We start from the raw sequence: 22,910 nt of genomic DNA, 5'->3' as shown, positions 1-22,910 counted from the left end.
GTTAACTATAAAATATTGTTGCATTTAACATTACTTACCATATTCAGATTGTGTCAAGACTATTAGCTGGGTTGGATGCCCGAGGAACTGAGAAATCCCGAATTCTACATATAACTGAGGACAAGACCAGGCAAATACACTGTGTATGAATGCTGATGAGTAACGGAGATATTTCTCTGCGAAAACTCAGATTACAGACATCTGCATAAACACAGAAGGAACAATATAAGCAGTGGGAAATAACACCGTAACAGATAGAAAAGTCCTGTGAGTCCAAGAAGTTTAAATGAATGAATTGTGAGCTGGACACATACACTCCAGCAAGACCAGACAAGATTTACAGTTTAAATGAATGAGCTGTGAGCTGGACACACCACCGGCAAGAACAGACTAATTAGGAAAACACGAGTGAATGAAAGCTGTTGTGTGAGAGAGGAGGAACGCCAAGCAGCGAGCGACTCCCATTGTGGGTTAAAAAAAACGGTGTGAAAGGCCCGGGGGACTGAATAAGTGTTCGGTCTGGTAACCTGACGGTGATAACAAGGACCGGTCACTGAAAACAAGCTCCTGGGGGGTGGATGTGTTCTGGTATCTTGAGGGTTGATTAGAGAACCTTCAATTGGGCTGGGAACTCGGGACATAGTGTGCCATACGTCCCGGTTGGCCAGAACTGAATGAGTGAGTGACTGAGATAACGCATTAAATATATATTTTAGAAAAAAGGATAGTAAGTGTCATAACGTGGAGGGTGCATTTGATGATAGTGATGGACAGAATGGTCCATGGACGAGCACAGAGAACCAGCTGCTAGTAATGAAAGCTGCTATTAAAAAATCACATGAACATAAAGAGGAGCAGAAGTTGGTTAAACGGATGGATTCTAAAATAAATTAAGAATTGTCAAAAGATGGAAAAAGCAAGACAGATAGAGAGAATGTTGGCAAGTGGGTTTGGTTGAAGATGAAACAGTCAAAACAGGAGAGAGAGTTGGCTGACAAACAGTGTAGAGACAGCAGGTGGTTGAGCAGAGGAAAGTGGAAACTTAGAGACAAAGCAGAAAAGGATGAAAAATTTTGGTCACAGATGGGTTTGCTGTGGCAAAGTAGTGACCATGCTATGACTGAGAAAAGAGAGGAAAAGCAGACAGATTAAGGATAGCAGTACAGTTGAAATGCCGCCATCATATGCACTTCTCGCACATCAGCCCACTCTATCACACACTACGCCGCCCACTTCTCCTCCCGCAGGCTTATATCCCACGCTGCAAGTTACTGGGGGACACGTGAGTGTGTGTAATCTGCCGCCAGTAACTGCCCAGCCTCCTCCTGGCCCATCACCGCCTGCTCCCTCCCCCTCAGCCCCCGCCTCTCTCAGCTCACATTCCACTGCTGAGTCTGAACTGTCCTCTCGAGGTTCATTCATTTCACAGGCTCCACTAACTGACCCATTTGCTGACCGGTCACTACGGGACAAATTGCAGGCAGCCTCTGGCCCAATAAAGTGTTCCACCCTGTATATTTTCCATTCACCTAGCGATATGGAATTCGTCACACCTCTGAAAACAGATGTAACGGAGGGCTCAGTTAATGTGTCAGTGTCAGGGAAATGGGTAAAAGAAGAAACACTGACTGCGGTAACTTATTATGACGCTGCTATGCAGGCACCACCTATTACAGTACAGAATCAGTTACCAATTGAAAATGAGGAAGTTATGGCATCTCCCTCAACCCCAATGCCACCAGTACCTGAGGCTACTGGACATGGCTATAACATGAGACCCCGAACCCAGCCCAAACCCTCTTATATGGGTCCACTGTTCCAACAACAATGGAGGAAACAGATACAAACCATTCACACTGGGAGATCTCACCACTTTGTGTGAGAAACTTCCCCCTATCACAGAAGGTGCCTCTATATGGCTACAGACACTGGACTCCCTGACAGCAGGCACCACTTTAGCTCTAGGTGATTACGGGCCATTGCTGGACGATGCATGAAGCCACACAGCTGTAGGGACATAGAGTTTGTTGCGGGTATAACAACAGCACCAGATGGGGACCCATTTACCTTCTATTCCACTCTCATAGGCATAGCTCTTAGACAAATGTATCCAGTAACCACAGGACGTACCATTCCAAAATTTGAGGGAACGCAAACACAAATCCTAGAGAATACTTAGATCAGTGCAAATCCATGTGGCAAACACAGACAGGAACTAATCCAGACAGAGCTGGTCCCCAAAGGGACTGGTTCCGGGATGCTGTTTTAAGAGGATTGCCCTCTCAGGTTAAAATTAATATGGAAGATAATCCCGACCTACCGGGGGCAGAGACTGGAGTATGGGAGCGCCATCTGATGCATCATTTATCTAAAGTCAAAGAGGCACAACAAAATGAGGAGAGTGAATTAAAAACTTTACAAACTCAGCTCCTCAAAATGCAATTAGCAGAAGCTAAACAGAAGGTGGGGGAAAAGAAAAAGGAGGGTATAACACCTAAAATTATGTATGAAGGTGCAGTATCTCAGCCCCCTCAGGCTCTTCCATTTCCTGGAAATCGAGAAACAGCAGGACAGTGGCATCAGGCCCCGGTCCCATATCAGGAACATGCTGGTTGTTTTGGGGGACGGGGAGGGCAGAGAGCACGGGGATTCCAGAGAGGATCACAGAGGAGACTGGGTAGTGCTGATGTGTGCTACTACTGCAATGAACCTGGACATTGGGCCCGAGATTGCCCCCATAAGAATGGTCCACCCGGAGGGTATGGGTGTTATGGTTCCGCCATGGCTCCTCCGGCCCGTCCAGAGGAGGCAGAGGTGGCCCAGCACGCGGCGCACACGGACCACAACTCCAATTACCGGCCTGGGACGAGCCAAGTCTCTGGCCTGAGCACCACTGAAGGTCCCAACCAACCCCAGAAGACAGCGGGACTGCGGACCCCCTGCTGTCTGTGACTGTGTCTGGAAATAGCATTCCTTTTCTGGTGCAATTTTCTGGTGTCCTTTTCTGGACACTGGGGCCACATGTTCAACCATCAAACAGGCTCCTTCAAACACACTCTCCACCAGGACTACAACTGTCATGGGGTCCTCGGGGACAAAACAGGTCCTGCCATATACCAAGCCCTTAAAGACTGAAATTGGTGGACAGACACTGAATCACAGTTATCTGGTCTCCACTGACACACCAGTAAATGTTATGGGTAGAGACATGTTAATAAAACTGGGAGCAACCATTTTATGTGGGACTGACGGACTGCAGGTTCACCTGCCCAATGGCACCCAGCTATTTTGTGGCAATAACACTTTTTCACATGGACAGTACCTCCTCCAGCCACTGCAGGAATCAATGGCTTACATATACTGGGTTTTGCTGCAACCTGAAACCACCGCGCACAGAGGCATTCTCTCGGCTTTCCATCGGTGGAAATCCTGGGTCTCCACTCTGGCGCCCTATGTACCTCCTCCTGACCCCCCGCATGTCACCTTGTTTTATGATAGAAACTATTGTGAATGCTACCAGGAAAGCTTTGCTGACAAGTTAGAGGGTACGCACTGGGACATTGTCACCACAGACATTTATGTAGCACCAGAAGGAGTGGTGGCCGGGGTTCACTTGGCTGAAGAGCAGGAAGTGTGGTTTAGGATGTGGTCTGATAGCGTGCCTCATGTCTCTCTGGCCCTGCACCCAGGTCATGAAGCACGTGAACTTGGAGGTGTGTTAAAACGCTCCCTGAACCTACAGGATTGGCAGCCTTTGGCAACCCCTGACCTTTTTTACTCGCCCTCAGGTAACACTTATTGCATATTCAACCACACCACGGATGTGGGCACACTGGAGCATGCTCAGTTAGACAGACACCATGGTAGGGAAAAAACAGACCCTCCGCTGGCAGCTGCTATTGTGGAAAAAATGCCTTCCACCCTCTGGGCAGAGGGACCCACAGATGTAGGCCTGATTCAGTGTTCCCCCATTACCTTTCAGTTGACCAACGACCAACCAATATGGAAGCCCCAATACCCTCACAAACCAGCAGCAGAACTAGGCATTAAAGATACAGTGGAAGGCCTCTGGAACTCAGGTGTCCGCACATTCCTCTTCATGGAACACACCCATTCTGCCAGTGGAGAAAAAAGGGACGGGTAAATGGCGCATGGCACATGATTTACGGGCCATACATGCAGCTTTGGCCACCCTTACCGTTCCCGTGCCCAATCCCTATGTGGCTCTGACAAATCTTAACCCTGACCATTGCTGGTTTACCTGCATTGACCTGGCCAACGCATTCTTCTGCCTTCCTTTAGCTGAGGAATGCAGGGACATTTTCGCATTTACCTATAAATCCCATAGGTATAGATACACTCGTTTGCCGCAGGGATTCGCGCTTTCTCCAGGAATCTTCAATCAGGTTCTGAAAGACTCTCTCCAAGATTGCCCACTACCACCAAACACCACTCTGATTCAGTATGTGGATGACATTCTCCTTGCAACACCCACTGTGGCTGAATGCCTTGAGGCAAAAACAATTGTCCTGTCGCATTTGGCCGAAAAAGGCTACAAGGTTAGCAAAGCCAAACTCCAAATCTGCAGACGCCAGGTTGACTTTCTGAGCAGAGTTGTTTCCCAACCTGGCACGGGGATGTCCCCAGCTCACCAATCTGCAATTCTGTCCCACCCAAAACCACTCCTGGTTAAGGACATGTTGTCTTTCCTAGGACTCACAGGGTATAGCAGATATTTTGTGCCTGGCTACACCGACCTCACTGCACCCCTTAGAGATCTTGTCAAAAAACAGGGCATGAGAAACCTCACTGCCCCGCTTGAATAGACCAGAGAAGCTGAAGAAGCGTTCATTAACTTAAAAACCAGCCTCACGTAAGCTGCACTTTTGGCACACCCAGATTACACATTGCCCTTCCAGTTGGAGGTTTCTGTCACAGCACACACGGCAAATGGTGTGCTGTTCCAGAAAAAAGGGGGAATAAGAACAGTGCTAATGTACATAAGTGTAATGTTGGACAATATGGAACAAAGACATTATGGGTGCACCCAACACACAGCAGGGATGGCTAAAATAATCCAAAAAACAGCTCATGTAGTGATGGGACATCCTCTTAACATATTGACATCACATGGTGTGGTGGCCTTTGTGAACTCTCAGGCTTTCACACTCTCACCATTGAGACAACAGAGGCTGAGTAAGGTGCTGGAGGCCCCAAACATCACATACACACATGAAGGAATAAACATGGCAGATAGAATAACTACCGGTACACCACATGTCTGCGCAGAAAAAGTGGAGTTCAATGAAAAAATCAGACCAGATTTACAAAGTACATCCATAACAGACGCCCGAAACTTGTACACAGACGGGTGCTGCTTCAGACATGACACAGAAGGACTTAAGGCAGCATACGCGATGGTGGAAGACACAGGGACAGATTTTGTCACAGTACAGGCAGAGGAACTGACAGACGCACAATCAGCGCAGAGAGCAGACGTTTTGGCAGTAATAGCTGCTCTGGAACTAGGAGCAGGACAGAAGGTTAACATCTACACAGATTCCGCATAGGCTACAGGAGCGGTACATGTAGAACTCAAACAGTGGCTGAGGACAGGATTCAGAACTGCAGGACAGAAACCCATTAAGCATGAACAGGAAATGAGAAAGTTGGCTGAAGCTTTGTTGCTCCCTCAAGAAGTAGCCGTCATTAAATACAAAGGACATAACAGCAGTAACACCAGAGTAGCACAAGGGAACCAGGCAGCTGACCAGGCAGCTAAACAGTGTGCAGGATATCAGCCCAGGCACACAATGCTGTGTTCAGAAGCAGGGTGGACACCAGAACCCACCCTGGAAGAAGTAATTAAATTACAAAAGGGGGCTTCTCCCGAGGAAAAATCAGTTTAGAAGGCCCGAGGGGACTCAGAGGACCAGAGTGGTCTCTGGAGAAGCCCAGACGGACGTCCCATCTTGCCACCAAGTCTTACCAAAGTAGCCCTAGAAGAAGCACACGGAGTAGGACATGTGGGAACAACGCAAATGTTGAAAAATATCGAACACTGCTGGCACCCTTTTTTGAAACCAATGGCAGTGCATTGGATTAATTCATGTGAGATGTGCAGGCAGTTCAATGTTAGACCAACCTTGAAGCCAGCACCTGGAAAGTTCCCAGTAGACCCAATAGCAGGAAAATAGGTTATCATTGATTATACAGACATGACTGAGAGAGTAAATGGGTTCAGATATCTGTTGGTGTGTGTGGATGCATTTACTGGATGGCCGGAGGCATGGCCTACAAAAAAGGAAGACAGCAAATCTGTGGTGAAGTGTTTGATAAATCATTATATCTCTTGACACGGTTTTCCAGCTAAAATAAGGTCTGACAACGGAACACATTTGAAAAATGAGGAACTCAAGGAAGTGGAAAAATTTCTGGGACTGAAACACTCATTTGGTACTGTGTACCATCCACAGTCACAGGGGAAGGTTGAAAGAATGAATCAAACCCTTAAAATCAAATTGGCTAAAATCTGTGCACAGACCAAAATGAATTGGGTTACTGCCTTAACATTAGCTCTGATGTCTATACGGAGTTCTATAAATCAGAAACATGGTTTGACCCCACATGAGCTGCAAACAGGGAGGCCATTTCCAGGCCTTCAAACAAGGTTACCGTTTCTCACTGAGTGTGAACAATCTATGTCTCATCGTGATTATTACAGATCTCTCCACAGTCTTGTTACAGCTTTCTCCAAACAGATCCCAGCAGAACCAGAGACCAGGGTCGGAACCACCACCTCGGAAGCCGTGTGGGTCCTCCTGAAAGTCATCAAAAGAAAGTGGTCAGAGCCAAGGTGGACCAGTCCATTTCAGGTCACAGAGAGGAACACCCATGCAGTCAGGCTGAAGGGCAAAGGTGCTACTTGGTATCACTGGAGCCATCGTACAGGAGCAGAACCACCTCAACAATCCCTTTCTCAGGTCCAGGAAGGTCTGAGCGAAAACACAGGAAAAGACAATCTCACTTCTCCCACCCAAGAAGGGGCAGAATAATCCCCAGGTGAGAGAAATTAGCCCAGGGTCAGTCTGCCCAGAGAGCTGAAGACAGAAGAAGAACAGCAGAAGAAGAGGCGGAAGTGATTGAGTTTCCCTCTCACTAGGAGTGGTAGAGCTTCCCTCCCACCCCAGAAGACACTGTTCGGCGACAGTTTATATTTTATACTACATTTTGATTTTTTTGTATCTTTTTCAGGTTATGATTTGACTTTATATGTTTATGCTTTAAGTTTCATAAGTTTTAAGAAAAATGAGTACCCAAAGCAAGGGAACTAGACTCTCTAGGAGTTTCGTCATAGGTGGAGTGTTGCTCTCAGTATTCATTGTTACGTTTATTCTATAGTATTTTTGTGAACTTCCATTCCAGACATGTTCTGAAAACCAATCCGGAAAGGTGTCCAAAAGGTCTAGGGTAACTCCATCCAAGGACGTATGCGTTGAATATTGTGGGGGATTAGAACTAAATTACATGTTAGGGGCAACTACCACTTTTCAGTTTGACCTGTGTGAAGTCATAGATTGCGGGCAAAATCCGACGGCCTGGAGGGGATATGATGTGTATTTATGTGGTAGCCCCATAATACAGGCTGATTGCGCTAAGGGGCGACCTGTGTGCTCTTTCATGCATTGTCATAGTTTGTGTGATGGTTGGGAACATGTGTTGGCCTATACTGACAGGTGGATTCCCACTTACACATATGGATATCAGGATACAGCCAAATAAATTAGTCTAGTAAGAAATGCGTTGACCCATAACACACCCGGGGGGGTGAATCCTTTACTTTTGTCCATGAAGTCATTGTCGCGCGGCTTACATGCACAATCGCATTCTGGGGGTACGGTAATTTATTTCATAGGCAATAATAAAAGTTAATTTAAATAAAGAAACTTATCAGGTGCAGGCCTCCAGGGCTCCTGCTGTCCCAGAACCACTGGTCCCACAAGGAGGGGTAATAAAAGTAGACTACTCCACCTTACAACCTTTAGACATAATACAGATGGCCACAGGTTATGCAGAGGATCATCTTTGGTTGCAGTGGATGGCCTAAACTGCGAAGGAACAAAGTAGGTCTGATTGCATTGCATGTGCATCTGCAAGGCCACACTTAACCACTGACCCAGCCCCTTTATATCCAGAAGATGCTTGGGGGTACAGCTGCATGTTACAACTAACTAAAGAAGCCACCCCAGCCAACTGTACCACGCTAGCTAGCATCTTTCCACCCATCCCAAACAGTACCAAGACAGGACCATTCACTCCCCAGAGGCTGAATGGGACATATTCTTGTTTCAATTTCACCTCAAACACCCCAAAGGTGAATGTAGGACAAATTCCCTCGGACTGGTGTAATACCACCACATCTGGGAAAGTGATAGGACTTTGGGCACGATCAGGATTATATTACTACTGCGGAGGATATAGACTTCTCACTAATATACCAAATAACACCATAGGAGTATGTGCAGTGGTCAGATTGCAGGCCCTGTTGATTTTAATTGGCCCTAATATTACCTCTGTGACATATCAACAAAATAAGGCACTGGCACTCACTCGTAGGAGGAGAAGACATATTATGAAAAGAAGCGCTCCAACCACTTTTGACTTGAGTCAGGGTTCCCCCACCTATATAGATGCAATTGGAGTTCCGCGAGGAGTCCCGAATGAGTATAACCTTGCGGACCAAATATCAGCTGGATTTGAAAACATCCCTATTATAGCTGCCTTGTTCCCAGTAACGGCCAACAAAAATGTAGACCGCGTTAATTATTTTCATTATAATGTTTTGCGTCTGGCCAATCTAACTCGAGACGCTGTAGAAGGTTTATATGAACAATTGGCCCCAACTTCCCTCATGGCAGTTCAAAATAGGATGGCATTGGATATGTTGTTAGCTGAAAAAAAGTGTGTGTGTGTGCCATGTTTGGAGATGTGTGTTGTACTTTTATTCCCAATAACACTGCACCGCATGGTTCAGTGTCAAAGGCTTTAGAGGAACTTAAGACCCTCTCCGCCACCATGCATGAACATTCTGGAATTGATAATCCCCTGGAGGAGTGGATGACAGTCATGTTTGGACACTGGAAGGGTTTGATAATGTCCTTGATGATTTCTATTGCAGTATTTGTAGCTATAATGGTGACTTGTGGATGTTGTTGTGTACCATGCATTCGTTCTCTGATGGTGCGCCTTATCACCTCCACAATTGAGGGGAGGGGTTCAAAGACAACGATGCCACTGTTGCACATTGACCATAACCAGGATGAGGACTCAAAGTGTGAATTCATGGAAGCATAATAAGATGGATGCATGTTTTCTTAATGATTTTCTCGTTTTACAGGTGGTACAGTAATATTTCTACTTATTTCTACTTATTCTTAGAAGTACTTGGTTAAAGGACATCTTAGGGTGTGAACTCTTATGAGAGTTCAAAAGGGGGTGTTGTAGAATATAAACTATCTATGTGTGTAACATGGAATGTGCAGATAGAGGTCATAAACTGGTGAAGTACAGGGGACTAGTGGATAGAGAGTGCAAGGTCATAAATTGGTGAAGGACAGGGGGGTGCAGCGGAGGGTGTGAAGGAGATAAGATGAGGCTGCTGGAAGTAATAACAAGAAGCACTCCTTATTTGGACATAAGGAACTGTTATGCTATACAACTGAGTGATATATATGTAAAAAAGGAAATGTGAACACACCCTGGAGACCTAATAAAACAAGCTGGAACCAGAGAGAGGGCAGAGTGTTGCTCGCAGGTATTGGCTGGGGCATCATCTCTCACTCTGCGCAGAGGCGAACATAAGCTGATTGTACTTTGTGTTTATTTCACTCTTTTGAAACCTGTGCCCAAATCAACGGACCCGGGGAAACAGAGACGGCTTCGACAGTTACTCATGAGGAAATGGATCTCAAGGGCTGCTTTGCGACAGGAGGGTATTGAGTAGGATTGGGGGTTGGTACGTCAAATAGTCATTCCTAAAGATTGCCGGGAACAAATACTGCCGCTGGCACATGAACACCGATGGTCAGGTCATTTAGGAATTACTAAAACCTTTCACTGCATTCTGCAGCATTTTTGGCCGGGGCTGAAGAAAGATGTTGGTTCTGTATAACCTGGCAACAAACCAGGTTCTAGAGAATACGACCTATTCCCCTTAAGCCCATTCCTGCAGTTAGTGAGCCTTTTGAGCGTATTTTGGTAGATTGTGTGGGTCCTCTGCCCAAAACAAAAATTGGTAATCAGTTTCTCTTAACAGTCATGTCTGCTGCTACTCATTTTCCTGAAGCCATACCACTTAGGAAATTCACAGCACCCACCAAAACTAAGGCTCTACTCAAGTTTTTCTCAACTTTTGGTCTGCCTAAAGTTATACAAACTGCTGTATACAAACTGCTGCTCTACTGAATGTGCTTCAGATCTGAGAAATCAGCTCGGGATGGAGACTCTAGTCCCCATGACTAGGACCACCTCTGGACATGATGTCCACTCCTCTGTTTAGGCTGCCGGGGATACACACTGTTCTGATGAAGAGGAGGTTTGTGCCCACCCAGCACAGCAGCTGCCTGGCAATGTTTGGCAGCTGAGCTAAATGCACCTCCCTGGTGATTTATGTTGGCTGCAGCCACTCTGTTGTCTGTGTGGATCAAAACATGCTGATACCGCAGCAGAGGAGCGAAGTGCTGTGTCAGGTTCCACATTGTGAGAAGCTGCAGCACGTTTATGTGGAGAGACATGTGGTCTGAACACTGTGCTCCCACAGCCAGAGACTGACATGTTCCTCCCCATCCCGACAGGGATGTGTCTGTAAACACTGAGATGTCTGACTTAGGTCCACTGAGGGGATCTCCCTCTGATATGATGTGGGGATTTCCCCAGTGGGGGAGGTCGGGCCCCACTAAATGAGGAACTGAAATCATTCGCCTTTTCTGGCACACCAGATCTATGTGCAGGCGGGTGAACCATCTCTGAAGGCATCTCATATGGAACAACTACAGTGCCTTGTGAAAGTACTCGGCCCCCTTGAACTTTTCAACCTCTTGCCACATTTAAGTCTTCAAACATAAATATATAAAATTCGAATTTTTTGTGAAGAATCAACAACAAGTGGGACACAATCGTGAAGTGGAATTAAATTTATTGGATGTGTCAAACTGTTTTAACAAATAAAAAACTGAAAAGTGGGGCGTGCAATATTATTCAGCCCCCTTGCAATAATACTTTGTAGCACCAATTGCTGCAATTACAGCTGCAAGTCACTTGGGGTATGTCTCTATCAGTTTTGCACATCGAGAGACTCAAATTCTTGCTCATTCTTCCTTGCAAAACAGCTCGAGCTCAGTGAGGTTGGAAGAAGAGCGTTTGTCAACAGCAGTCTTCAGCTCTTTCCACAGATTCTCAATTGGATTCAGGTCTGGACTTTGACTTGGCCATTCCAACACCTGGATACGTTTATTTGTGAACCATTCCATTGTAGATTTGGCTTTATGTTTTGGATCATTGTCTTGTTGGAAGATAAATCTCCGTCCCAGTCTCAGGTCTCTTGCAGACTCCAACAGGTTTTCTTCCAGAATGGTCCTGTATTTGGCTCCATCCATCTTCCCATCAATTTTGACCATCTTCCCTGTCCCTGCTGACGAAAAGCAGGCCCAAACCGTGATGCTGCCACCACCATGTTTGACAGTGGGGATGGTGTGTTCAGGGTGATGAGCTGTGTTACTTTTACGCTAAACATATCATTTTGCATTGTGGCCAAAGAGTTCGATTTTGGTTTCATCTGACCAAAGCACCTTCTTCCACATGTTTGGTGTTTCTCCCATGTGGCTTGTGGCAAACTTTAAACGAGACTTTTTATGGATATTTTTGATAAATGGCTTTCTTCTTGCCACTCTTCCATAAAGGCCAGATTTGTGCAGTGCAGTGTACGACTGATTGTTGTCCTATGGACAGACTCTCCCTCAGCTGTAGATCTCTGCAGTTCATCCAGAGTGATCATGGGCCTCTTGGCTGCATCTCTGATCAGTCTTCTCCTTGTCCTAGATGAAAGTTTAGAGGGACGGCTGGGTCTTGGTAGATTTGCAGTGGTCTGATACTCCTTCCATTTCAATATAAGTGCTTGCACAGTGCTCCTTGGGATATTTAAAGCTTGGGAAATCTTTTTGTATCCAAATCCGGCTTTAAAATTCTCCACAACAGTATCTCGGACCTGCCTGGTGTGTTCCTTGGTCTTCATGATGCTCTCTGCGCTTTGAACAGAACCCTGAGACTATCACAGAGCAGGTGCATTTATACGGAGACTTGATTACACACAGGTGGATTCTATTTATCATCATCAGTCATTTGGGACAACATTGGATCATTCAGAGATCCTCACTGAACTTCCGGAGTGAGTTTGCTCCACTGAAAGTAAAGGGGCCGAATAATATTGTACGCCCCACTTTTCAGTTTTTTATTTGTTAAACAAGTTTGACACCTCCAATAAATTTCATTCCACTTCACGATTGTGTCCCACTTGTTGTTGATTCTTCACAAAAAATCTGAATTTTATATCCTTATATTTGAAGCCTGAAATGTGGCAAGAGGTTGACCAATTCAAGGGGGCCAAGTACTTTCGCAAGGCACTGTATATGAGCCACTGACATTCCTAGCAACTGCATAAGTGACAGAGCCCTCATTAAGCTGTAAGGTTTGACATGGAGGAGAAGCTCTGACAGTGCGTCTGCTCTCGGCTGAGAGAGATGGGCTCTTATTGTGGCTGAGTTTAACTTCACCTCCAGATACACTATAATCCGGGATGGTGAAACAAAACTTTTTTGCCAGTTTATGGAAAACCCCAGGACTCTCAGATGTGCGGCCAGTGCTCTCGTCTGCACTGCCGCTTCCTCTCTGGTCTGAGCCAGCAAAAGCAGGTCGTCCAGATAAAAGAGGATTCTCATCCCTGCCAAGTGCAGCGGCTGTAACGCCGTCTCCACACATTTGGAGAACGTGCGTAGGACGAGATAGTAACCAAACAGCAGGTGATTGTACTGATATGAGATCCCCTGAAAGGCGAAACGTAGATATTTGCGGTGTTTCGGGACGATGGAGATGTGAAAATAAGCATCCTTCAGATCTATGCCACTCTTAGTAGTGCTCTGAGAGCAGACATGCATTTATCTGTCGTGCCGTGGTGTTCATGGACAGGCTCGTGTCCCACCCAGCATCGAAGATATATTCCAGTGAATATCGGTTCTCTACGGGAAATGCCCCTTCTAGCGGGGTTTCATATTTTGAGGTGAAGCAGGACGAAAATGCAAGCAGGAGGACGGGAACAGACATAACTCTTCAAACAGGTTCTCAAGAGTGTCATACAATCACGCGATCACATGCAAGGTAAGTAGGAATGAATTGTTGTTTGTGTATCCGGTATTCATTCATGAATGGGCTAATTAAGGTACAAGCGTAGCTTGACTTTTCTTTCTGAGGTCTACAGAAGCAAACTGTTTTCCAGAGCGTTCCCAGCAGAGACCCTGTCTCTACAACACCGGGTGGAGCAGTTTTTCCCGGTCTGAAGGAAGGACAACGGGACCGCATCACCGTGGTTACAGAAGTACCGTGCAGTTCAGCTAGCCTGGCAGAACGAGCCCCCTAACTGCTACGGAGGTTAGCTGCAAGTCAACCCTTTGTTCACCCTGGATGCTTTCCTCAACTTCATTGCCCCCGACAACCTTTCCTCAGCACGGTTCACGTAAGAGGTAGTGTTTTGGGCAGAGAGAAGTAGTTTAGAATGAATTAATCTAAACAAGGTTTGTTTTATGACATTTGCTTTTGTTTGTATTGAAAACTCAGCTATCTTAGTGCTAACAGATAAGATGTTAAGCACATGTGCTCAGTTTGTGTTCTGTTTGTGTTTTTAAAGTTAAGACAAACGTTATTTAAAGGGTGATTTTTAAACACATAAGATCGGCTATAAAGCGCCGTCCACGCTTATGCATTTTTACTTTTTATTAGTGGTATTTTAAAGGTGTGTGTTTGATTCTGATGATAAGCTATAAGTTTCCTTTGTTAGCCCCAACTGCTAACAGCTAAGAACATATCAGCTCATCAGCTCAAGATCATTTACCCAAATCGGTTGTCAGTTCTCAATCTAGGAAATATTTCCCTAAATATTATTTTATATTATTTTAAGACGTTTTTATCCAGAAAGGTTTGGATCTTATTCAAAATATTTCCTTAAATATTATTTTAATATTTCCTTAATAATGTTTCCATAAATATTATTTCAATAAATAATGGCGGCTAATTAAACACCATTAATTTCTCCAGAAAGATTTGGTTCTTATCCAAGATAATATTTCTTTAAATATAATTTTACTATCTCCTTAATAATATTTATTTAAATATTATTTTGATAAATAAAGGCAGCTATTTAAACACTGTTGAGAATTTGTCATCCAGAAGGTTGGTTTTATTCAGCAAACCATTCTTTAAAATATTATTTTATTAATAATGTTTTATCTGATCTTGTATTGTGAATAGTTGTTTGAAGGTATACCAATTATTGCCTAAGTCAGTTCAAAGACTAACTTAACTTCATTCCCAGATTCTTCAAGATAATCCTTGGTTCTCAAACATGGTAATATTGCATCACTCTTTCGGTCATGGTTTTCAACTATCTTTGATTCACTTATTTATATTGTACAAAACCCATTGGTCTCCTTATTCTTTCATTTTGTTTGGTAGTTTAGTTTGGTTGTCTTGGCATAGTAAAGTGTTTGTTGACTGAAATATGTTTGACTTGGAGTTGACTGAATTTTGTTAATAAATTCTTGTATTTTAAGCAATAATGTGAATTCATTTTTTGTGTGTACAGAGTTTTGCTGTTGCCAGAGCTTGGCTCATCCCTTTAACTTTTATCCTGATACCACTGCCTTATTGGGCTGGTATTCACAAGACCACCCTTAGCAAACCGAAATATTATTTAATAAAATATTAAAGTATTAATATTAAATATTGCATGGTGGCACAGTTGGTAGCACTGTTACCTTGCAGCAAGAATGTCCTGGGTTCGATTCCCGGCCGGGGGTCTTTCTGCATGGAGTTTGCATGTTCTCCCTGTGTATGCGTGGGTTCTCTCCGGGTACTCCGGCTTCCTCCCACAGTCCAAAGACATGCCTGTTAGGTTAATTGGTCACTCTAAATTGCCTGTAGGTGTGTGAATGAGTGTGTGCATGGTTGTTTGTGTGTTGCCCTGCGATGGACTGGCGACCTGTCCAGGGTGTACCCTGCCTCTTGCCCATAGACTGCTGGAGATAGGCACCAGCTTCCCCGTAACCCACTATGGAATAAGTGGTATAGAAAATGACAGACTGATTGACTATTAAATATTATATTCATAATCACAACACCAGAAAGGAACAGAAAAGCACCTGGCAGAGCTGAGACGGTGAACAAACACAAACCTAACATACAGATCCTGACACGGGGAAAAAATGTACTAGCTGCTGTTGCTTCTCCTGAAGGGGAAGGTGCCTGTACTCATAGAATCTGGGGTTACAGTACGTAACCAACATTCATAGTTGTTGCTCACACCAGGTTCTAAATACCAAAACCATGACACATGCACTTAAATATTCTAAAGGGTCTGTTGATAAAACAAAAATGTAGAAAGTGCGGGTGAAGGGATAAACCTACTAGCGACAGCTTAAAGGCAAAGCCTGCACAAAATAGAACAAATGAAGATGGTTTAAAAGGTTTATTGAAACAATGAGAAAAGTAAATGTTTCTTCCAGGCTTCAGAGCGGATTCCAAGACGACACTGAGGAGGAGAGGTAAGTGGTCATGACAAGAAAAATGGGCTGATTTCTGTGTGCTGGTGTCTGAGATGTATGAGAGGGTTGGGCTGAAAGACAGAAATAAACAACCAAGTGAGGAGCCTAATTGCAATCACTTGTTAAAGCTGCAGTTAGCAACTTTTGTAAAAAAAATATATTATTTACATATTTGTAAAAGTGTTACTATGTTCTTAGAGTAGTATATGAGACAGATTATCTGTGAAAATCAGTGAGCGTAATTGACACCACTAAGACGTTCCTCTTGGCTCTGATTGGTTGTTTCTGACTGGGAGCAGTGTATTTCTGCAAATTGCTGTAGGACCAGAGGAGCTTCATTTATTTTTGTCACAGATAATGTGCATCATATTCTACTGTCAGGACATATTGACACTTTTTACAAATATGTAAAAAATATATATATATATATTTTCTTTTACCAAAGATACCTACTGCAGCTTTAATGATTGGTTTGTGCAGTTGTTTTTGTTCTAATCTTCCAATCTGTTCTTGTTAATCAGTTCCAAAGAAGTTTATTTTTGTCTGATTTTTGGACTATAGTGTGGATTCCGCATTTTAGTAGTTCTGGTTGCAGTTAAAGGTGTGGTCAAGACAAAAGGGCTCACTTGAGTTCATTGAATTCTAAATCATGTGCAAATGGATTTCCTGTTTATATTCAGTCTTGTTGCTTTACTATATATTTTCTATATATTTTTCTTAGATTACTAAGATCTTTGTTTAGCAAATAGTTATGATTAATTAAGGTGTCAATATTGGGATTTTAAGAATACATATCTTTTCATTATAGATTTGTCACTTATGTTTAAGAAGTGTTTAAACAATATACACCGTCATATGAATTTTATGGTATATTTGAGACTGATAAGAGAGCAATATATCTTATTAAATGAGACCAATTGCTAGAACGGAATAGAAAAGTACACCATCTCTGGTGGGGAGGGTTTTTGGAAAAACATCCTGAAAAGCAGTAACTTCTTGTTTCCAATCATGCACTAATTTGTGCTGGTATACCACACTAAATCTCATTAAAATACAGAGTTAGAGGTTTGTGGTGGTAATATAAAAAATGTAAAAGATGTTAAGGAGTGGCAAAAAACATAAAAACAAACTCTCTTTGAAAAAGGTTTTACAATAAAATTTTTCAAAACACTTTGATACAAAGTGACTGATATTGATGTTGTTGACCACAATTTTTAAACCTAAACATTGGGAAATAAGATCCCACCAAGCGTAGGCATTAATATGTAAATATGTGCAACATTTTGAAATGTCAGTCAGTCATTTTCTACCACTTATTCCATAGTGGGTCGTGGGGAAGCTGGTGCCTATCTCCAGCAGTCTATGGGCGAGAGGCGGGGTACACCCTGGACAAATCGCCAGTCCATCGCAGGGCAACACACAAACAACCATGCACACACTCATTCATACACTTAAGGGCAATTTAGAGAGACCAATTAACCTAACAGGCATGTCTTTGGACTGTGGGAGGAAGCCAGAGTACCCGGTGAGAACCCACGCATGCACGGGGAGAACATGCAAACTAAAGACCCCTGGACGGGAATTGAACCCAGGACCTTCTTGCTGCAAGGCAACAGTGCTACCAACTACGCCACCGTGCAGCCCCATTTTGAAATGTATTTAAAATAAAAAAATAAAAAAATAAAAGTACAAATGACAGAATAGCTTTAAAGAACAACTGTTTGAGATGTTAAAAAATTTCATTAATTTTAAGAGTGGCATTTTGTGTCATAACAAATTATACAGGGATTGAATTAAAACATAAAAAAATCTAATAAAATTATTATTTTTCCACAGATACGTTAAATGAATGTGAAACACATAGAACTGTTAATATTCTAGCTTTAAAAGATAATGTTTACCTATAATTTCTAAAGGTTTTTTTCTAAATGTATTGTCCCCATGGACTGACATTTTCATTATTATTAAACTATGTGGGAATTAAACCAAATATATTCATGAAAAGGCAAAAATGACAGAGGCTTAAGAAAACAATTACTTTCCTCTAGCATGAAATAACAACCGTCTCAGGTGTTTATAAATTTCATTCATTTTCAGTCCATATATAACTGGATTGAAAAGGGGATTATACATTATTATTTGCATTGTCATTACAAAACGTACAGTCTTTGCAATATCAGAATCCAATCTAACAATAATCACGTCATAAGTAAGCAAACAAGAGTAGCTGATTAAAACCAGCAGGTGAGGCAAACACGTTTGTGCAGCTTTTTTCCTAACTTCCTGACAACTTCTATTGGCTACTATAAGTATCACTGTGTAGGTAAATAGTATGAAAAGCATTGGAAGAAGACTAATATTAATTAGAACAACTGAGCCATATATCATCAGTGCCCTTGAAGGCACACAGAAAAGATAAATCATTGAATTGTTGCAAAAAATGCCTTTCAAAGTAAAGCTACAGAGTTTTAAATGAGCAAATCCAACGACAAGGACAATAATATGACAAGCAGGTACAAACCAAGCTAAGACAAGGAAAATACTTACTTTAGTTTTTCTCATAATGGTTGGATAATGCAGAGGTTTACATATGGACACATATCTGTCGTAAGACATGGCTGCCAGAAGCAAGAATTCAGAACCACATAAAGAATAAAATAAAAAACTCTGGAAGAGACACACCTGAAAAGATATAATAGGTTTTTCAGAGAAAAAGTCTATCAAAAGCTTTGGGTAAACCGCAGTGCTGAAAAGCATGGAGTTCATTAACAACGCAGCAATAAAAATATACATAGGCTCATGGAGGTTCTTGTGAATCACAATCATACTAACAACTGTAGTATTGCTGGACAGGATCAAAATATAACTTGTAAACATTAAAATAAAGTAAACATATCTGTATTTTTCAACCTCTACATGGCCATCAAGAGTGATATATGTTACATTCATTAGTAAGCAACGTAATTATAAAAACTGAAAAGAAATTATCATATGAGTCAGACAAACTGTTTTAAAGTGCTGCAGATGAAAAAAGAAGCCTTAAAAAACAGTCTCTCTCTCTTTCGTTAACAGAAACCATAGTCAGAATGAAAACTGTTTGACACAGACCAACTATTTAAAATGACTTCTTTATCCACCACGGATTTCAGTGACTATTCCTTGCAGACATGATTTCGTGTTAACAACTTCTGCTAAGTTCAAGGGATGTGTGCGAAGATGTGGCTCAATATGCGTCAACATTGGTTTTACAGGAAAGTTGATATTCATAAATCGTTTATATTTTTACAACTGCACTGAAAATTTACATCTTACATATCGAACAATTGTATATACTTTGTGCCTTTAGAGACACCTGTAGACAGTGTTGTTATTTGGCAGCCGTCTGAATTTAAGTCACATTTAGTCTTATGTGAGATATATACACTAGCAAAACAAAATACGTTTATTAATCACATTACTGGCACCCACCATGTGCTTAAGCCTTCTGATAATTCTTTAAAGTACCTGTGACATGCTTTTCCCACAAATCCGGAAATTGAAAAAAAACAAAATGTATCATTACACTTAGAAATTAGGCAGTAATTGACATTATATTAGGATTTAAGATGTGATGAAGGACAATCCAGACACAAAGTTGGCATATGTAGTTGTTAAACTTTGCAAGTCCAGAGTCACCCGGAAGTGATGTGAAAGGGAAAGTCTCCGGTCCTTCATTGTGCATGCGTCAATGATAATCTTTTCAGGTAGAAGCCAAATTGCGTTAAAACAGCGTTAATATCATGAACCTTTGCATTGCTGGTGGTGACAGCAATAGTATGACAGCAGCTATTAATCTGCTCTGAAGCAAAGAGGATCAGAGCTGCCTGGATCAGAGCTGGAAAACTGACAAGGGACAGATGGGCTGGTCCCACCATGCACTGCCAGTTGTGATCAAAAGACTTTTGGGCAAACTGCTTCGAACAAGAAACATCTAAATTCGCAAGAGAAACTATGTCAGAGGTCGAGATGTCTTCCCGACAAAGGAGAATATTGAAGCAGAGTCTACAGCCACGCTGTTCAGAGCATCTGATGTGAACAGAACGCCAAAGAAAAGGTTGTTGCTTGTTGATGCTAAACGGATCATGGCTCAGCGGGTAAGAACACTTCTTTGTCGCAAAAGTACATTTAAATATCGGCAGTTAATGTTAATTTAAAATCCGAAATATTTTATTATTAATACTAATAATCTGAAATTATTATTACTAAAATAAGATAAATTACACACACATACAATATATTTAGAAGAATTGTTTCTCTAAAGATTCTAATATAAGGTTAAAAAATTGGAACACCAAGTAGTGTCTTCAGATCTTGAACATCCGTTGTGTCTGCTGTTCCTGCTCCATGCTGCTCACATCGCCTCCAGTTGTTTCACTCAGTGCTGTACATACGGTAACCCTGGATTTACACTGTATCTGCTCAGGTCCGGTCCGCTGCGAAGCCCAGAGGATCTCCAAGGACCATACGCAGATCGCGCAATAAAAGCCAGTGATAAATGTGGACTCAAGTCCAAACAACTCATTCTGCTGAAGTTAAACTAGTTAAATTTTTTGTTTTATGTATCCAGATATTTTCTTGTGCTTTGTTTTACAATGGGTGAATACGCTGAGTATTCGGGATGTTGTGCTTGTTCTGTTTCATGGTGGTCCAGTATGATTCTTACATACTGACTCTGAGTGTGCTCCGGCATCCAGCAAAAATAGAGAATTCTTTGGCCGTCTGCATGTTGCTGCGGATGTGCTCTGCCTTCTGATGACAGCTGACTTTCTTCTTCTGACTCTGCTTTGTCTCTCTCTGATAGTGGCTGAAACATATCTAAAGAAATATCAGATTCTTTGCGACTGTCTGTGTAGCCATTGTAGCAGCGGTCAGTTTAAGTGCAGTGGTTCTCCTTTTACGTCATAAAAAAGCGCAAAGGATTGTCTGGAAGTGCCTTTGTAGTGAAATTTATGACCATATATCTCAACAACTGTTCATTTCAGTGGCATGAATTTACTTTTTAAAACATTTTGTTAATGTTTCATTTCCATAAATGTAATTGGATTTATCATATAAATTTGATGTCACAGGCACTTTAATGAGCCGAATGTGAAGAATGGGTCTGGTGTAATCTTTGTGGCCTACCTTATCCCCATATTCATTGCAGGTCAATGAGGATCATTCTAATGGAAGCAGCAATGGCAGAGGAGAAAGAAAAGCTGTAAATAAAGTTGTATATATTATGCTTTCTGTGAAACCAAAATAACCTTTACAATGTTATTTGGCCAGAATGTAACCGTGTAAACCTAAAATACCTGCTTGATTCATCAAGATATCGCTAAATGGCAAAAGTGCTCTGACGTACAGTGCCTTGCGAAAGTATTCGGCCCCCTTGAACTTTTCAACCTCTTGCCACATTTCAGGTTTCAAACATAAAGATATAAAATTCAAATTTTTTGTGAAGAATCAACAACAAGTGGGACACAATCGTGAAGTGGAATGAAATTTATTGGATGTGTTAAACTTTGGTCCTGTATTTGGCCCCATCCATCTTCTCATCAATTTTGACGACCTTCCCTGTCCCTTCTGACGAAAAGCAGGCTCAAACCATGATGCTGCCACCACCATGTTTGACAGTGGGGATGGTGTGTTCAGGGTGATGAACTGTGTTGCTTTTACGCCAAACATATCGTTTTGCATTGTGGCCAAAACGTTCGATTTTGGTTTCATCTGACCAGAGCACCCTCTTCTACATGTTTGGTGTGTCTCCCAGGTAGCTTGTGGCAAACTTTAAACGAGACTTTTTATGGATATCTTTGAGAAATGGCTTTCTTCTTGCCACTCTTCCATAAAGGCCAGATTTGTGCAGTGTACGACTGATTGTTGTCCTATGGACAGACTCTCCCACCTCAGCTGTAGATCTCTGCAGTTCATCCAGAGTGATCATGGGCCTCTTGGCTGCATCTATGACCAGTCTTCTCCTTGTTCGAGATGAGAGTTTAGAGGGACGGCCGGGTCTTGGTAGATTTGCAGTGGTCTGATACTCCTTCCATTTCAATATGATTGCTTGCACAGTGCTCCTTGGGATGTTTAAAGCTTGGGAAATCTTTTTGTATCCAAATCCGGCTTTACAATTCTCCACAACAGTATCTCGGACATGCCTGGTGTGTTCCTTGGTCTTCATGATGCTCTCTGCGCTTTGAACAGAACCCTGAGACTATCACAGAGCAGGTGCATTTATACGGAGACTTGATTACACACAGGTGGATTCTATTTATCATCATCAGTCATTTGGGACAACACTGGATCATTCCGAGATCGTCACTGAACTTCTGGAGTGAGTTTGCTGCACTGAATGTAAAGGGGCCGAATAATATTGCACACCCCACTTTTCAGTTTTTTATTTGTTAAAAAAGTTTGACACATCCAATGAATTTCATTCCAGTTCACGATTGTGTCCCACTTGTTGTTGATTCTTCACAAAAAAATTAAATTTTATATCTTTATGTTTGAAGCCTGAAATGTGGCAAGAGGTTGAAAAGTTCAAGGGGGCCGAATACTTTCGCAAGGCCTGCACCCGCTGCACAAACAGCTGGCTCGCCTATATTATGAATTTATTTTTTTTTTTACTTGGTTCAGAAAGCTAGTGTTTAGGTTTGTTTGAATATTTAATTTGTTTACTCCTGTTGTTGTCATATTAGGTGTTAATTTCCTGACCCACATGCAGAACCACTCAGACAGGGAGACAGTGAAAGTTTAAACAAGGTTTATGTCAGGGTCAGCCATTTTGGGTTTTTGTTATTTACTTTTTTTCTGTTAGGTGTTTTTCTGTTCATTCTTTAGTAGTTTATTTGATCACTGTTCAGTGATGATTTTCATGTGTTTTCCCTTTAGATCTGTTCCATTAGTTTTGTTAGTCAAATCTCGCTCTCCCTACTGGTTGTTTACCTTCAGATACATTTCTCAGTTCCCTGCAGCTTGTCTTTACACCTGTTCATCATTTCATCTGATTACCTGTTCCCCTTT

The 22,910-nt window shown here is 42.4% G+C and overlaps 1 protein-coding gene across 1 annotated transcript; it reads right to left on the bottom strand.

Annotated features, from left to right (window-relative positions):
- Window positions 1-17,900: 17,900 nt before the first annotated feature.
- LOC124871786 (olfactory receptor 6N2-like) lies at window positions 17,901-18,815 on the bottom strand. The gene has a single exon (XM_047371349.1). It carries the CDS (start codon window positions 18,813-18,815, stop codon window positions 17,901-17,903), a length of 915 nt encoding a protein of 304 aa, XP_047227305.1.
- Window positions 18,816-22,910: the final 4,095 nt, after the last annotated feature.

The sequence above is a fragment of the Girardinichthys multiradiatus genome, chromosome 7, assembly GCF_021462225.1.
Source record: "Girardinichthys multiradiatus isolate DD_20200921_A chromosome 7, DD_fGirMul_XY1, whole genome shotgun sequence".
NCBI lineage: Eukaryota > Metazoa > Chordata > Actinopteri > Cyprinodontiformes > Goodeidae > Girardinichthys > Girardinichthys multiradiatus.
The sequence above is the reverse complement of the archived record's forward strand: the minus strand, read 5'-3'. Positions and strand labels throughout refer to the sequence as shown.

What these genes read in the sequence shown, in the direction of transcription:
- LOC124871786 (XM_047371349.1), bottom strand. Translation starts at nt 18,815, where the DNA reads ATGAATGTAACATATATCACTCTTGATGGCCATGTAGAGGTTGAAAAA.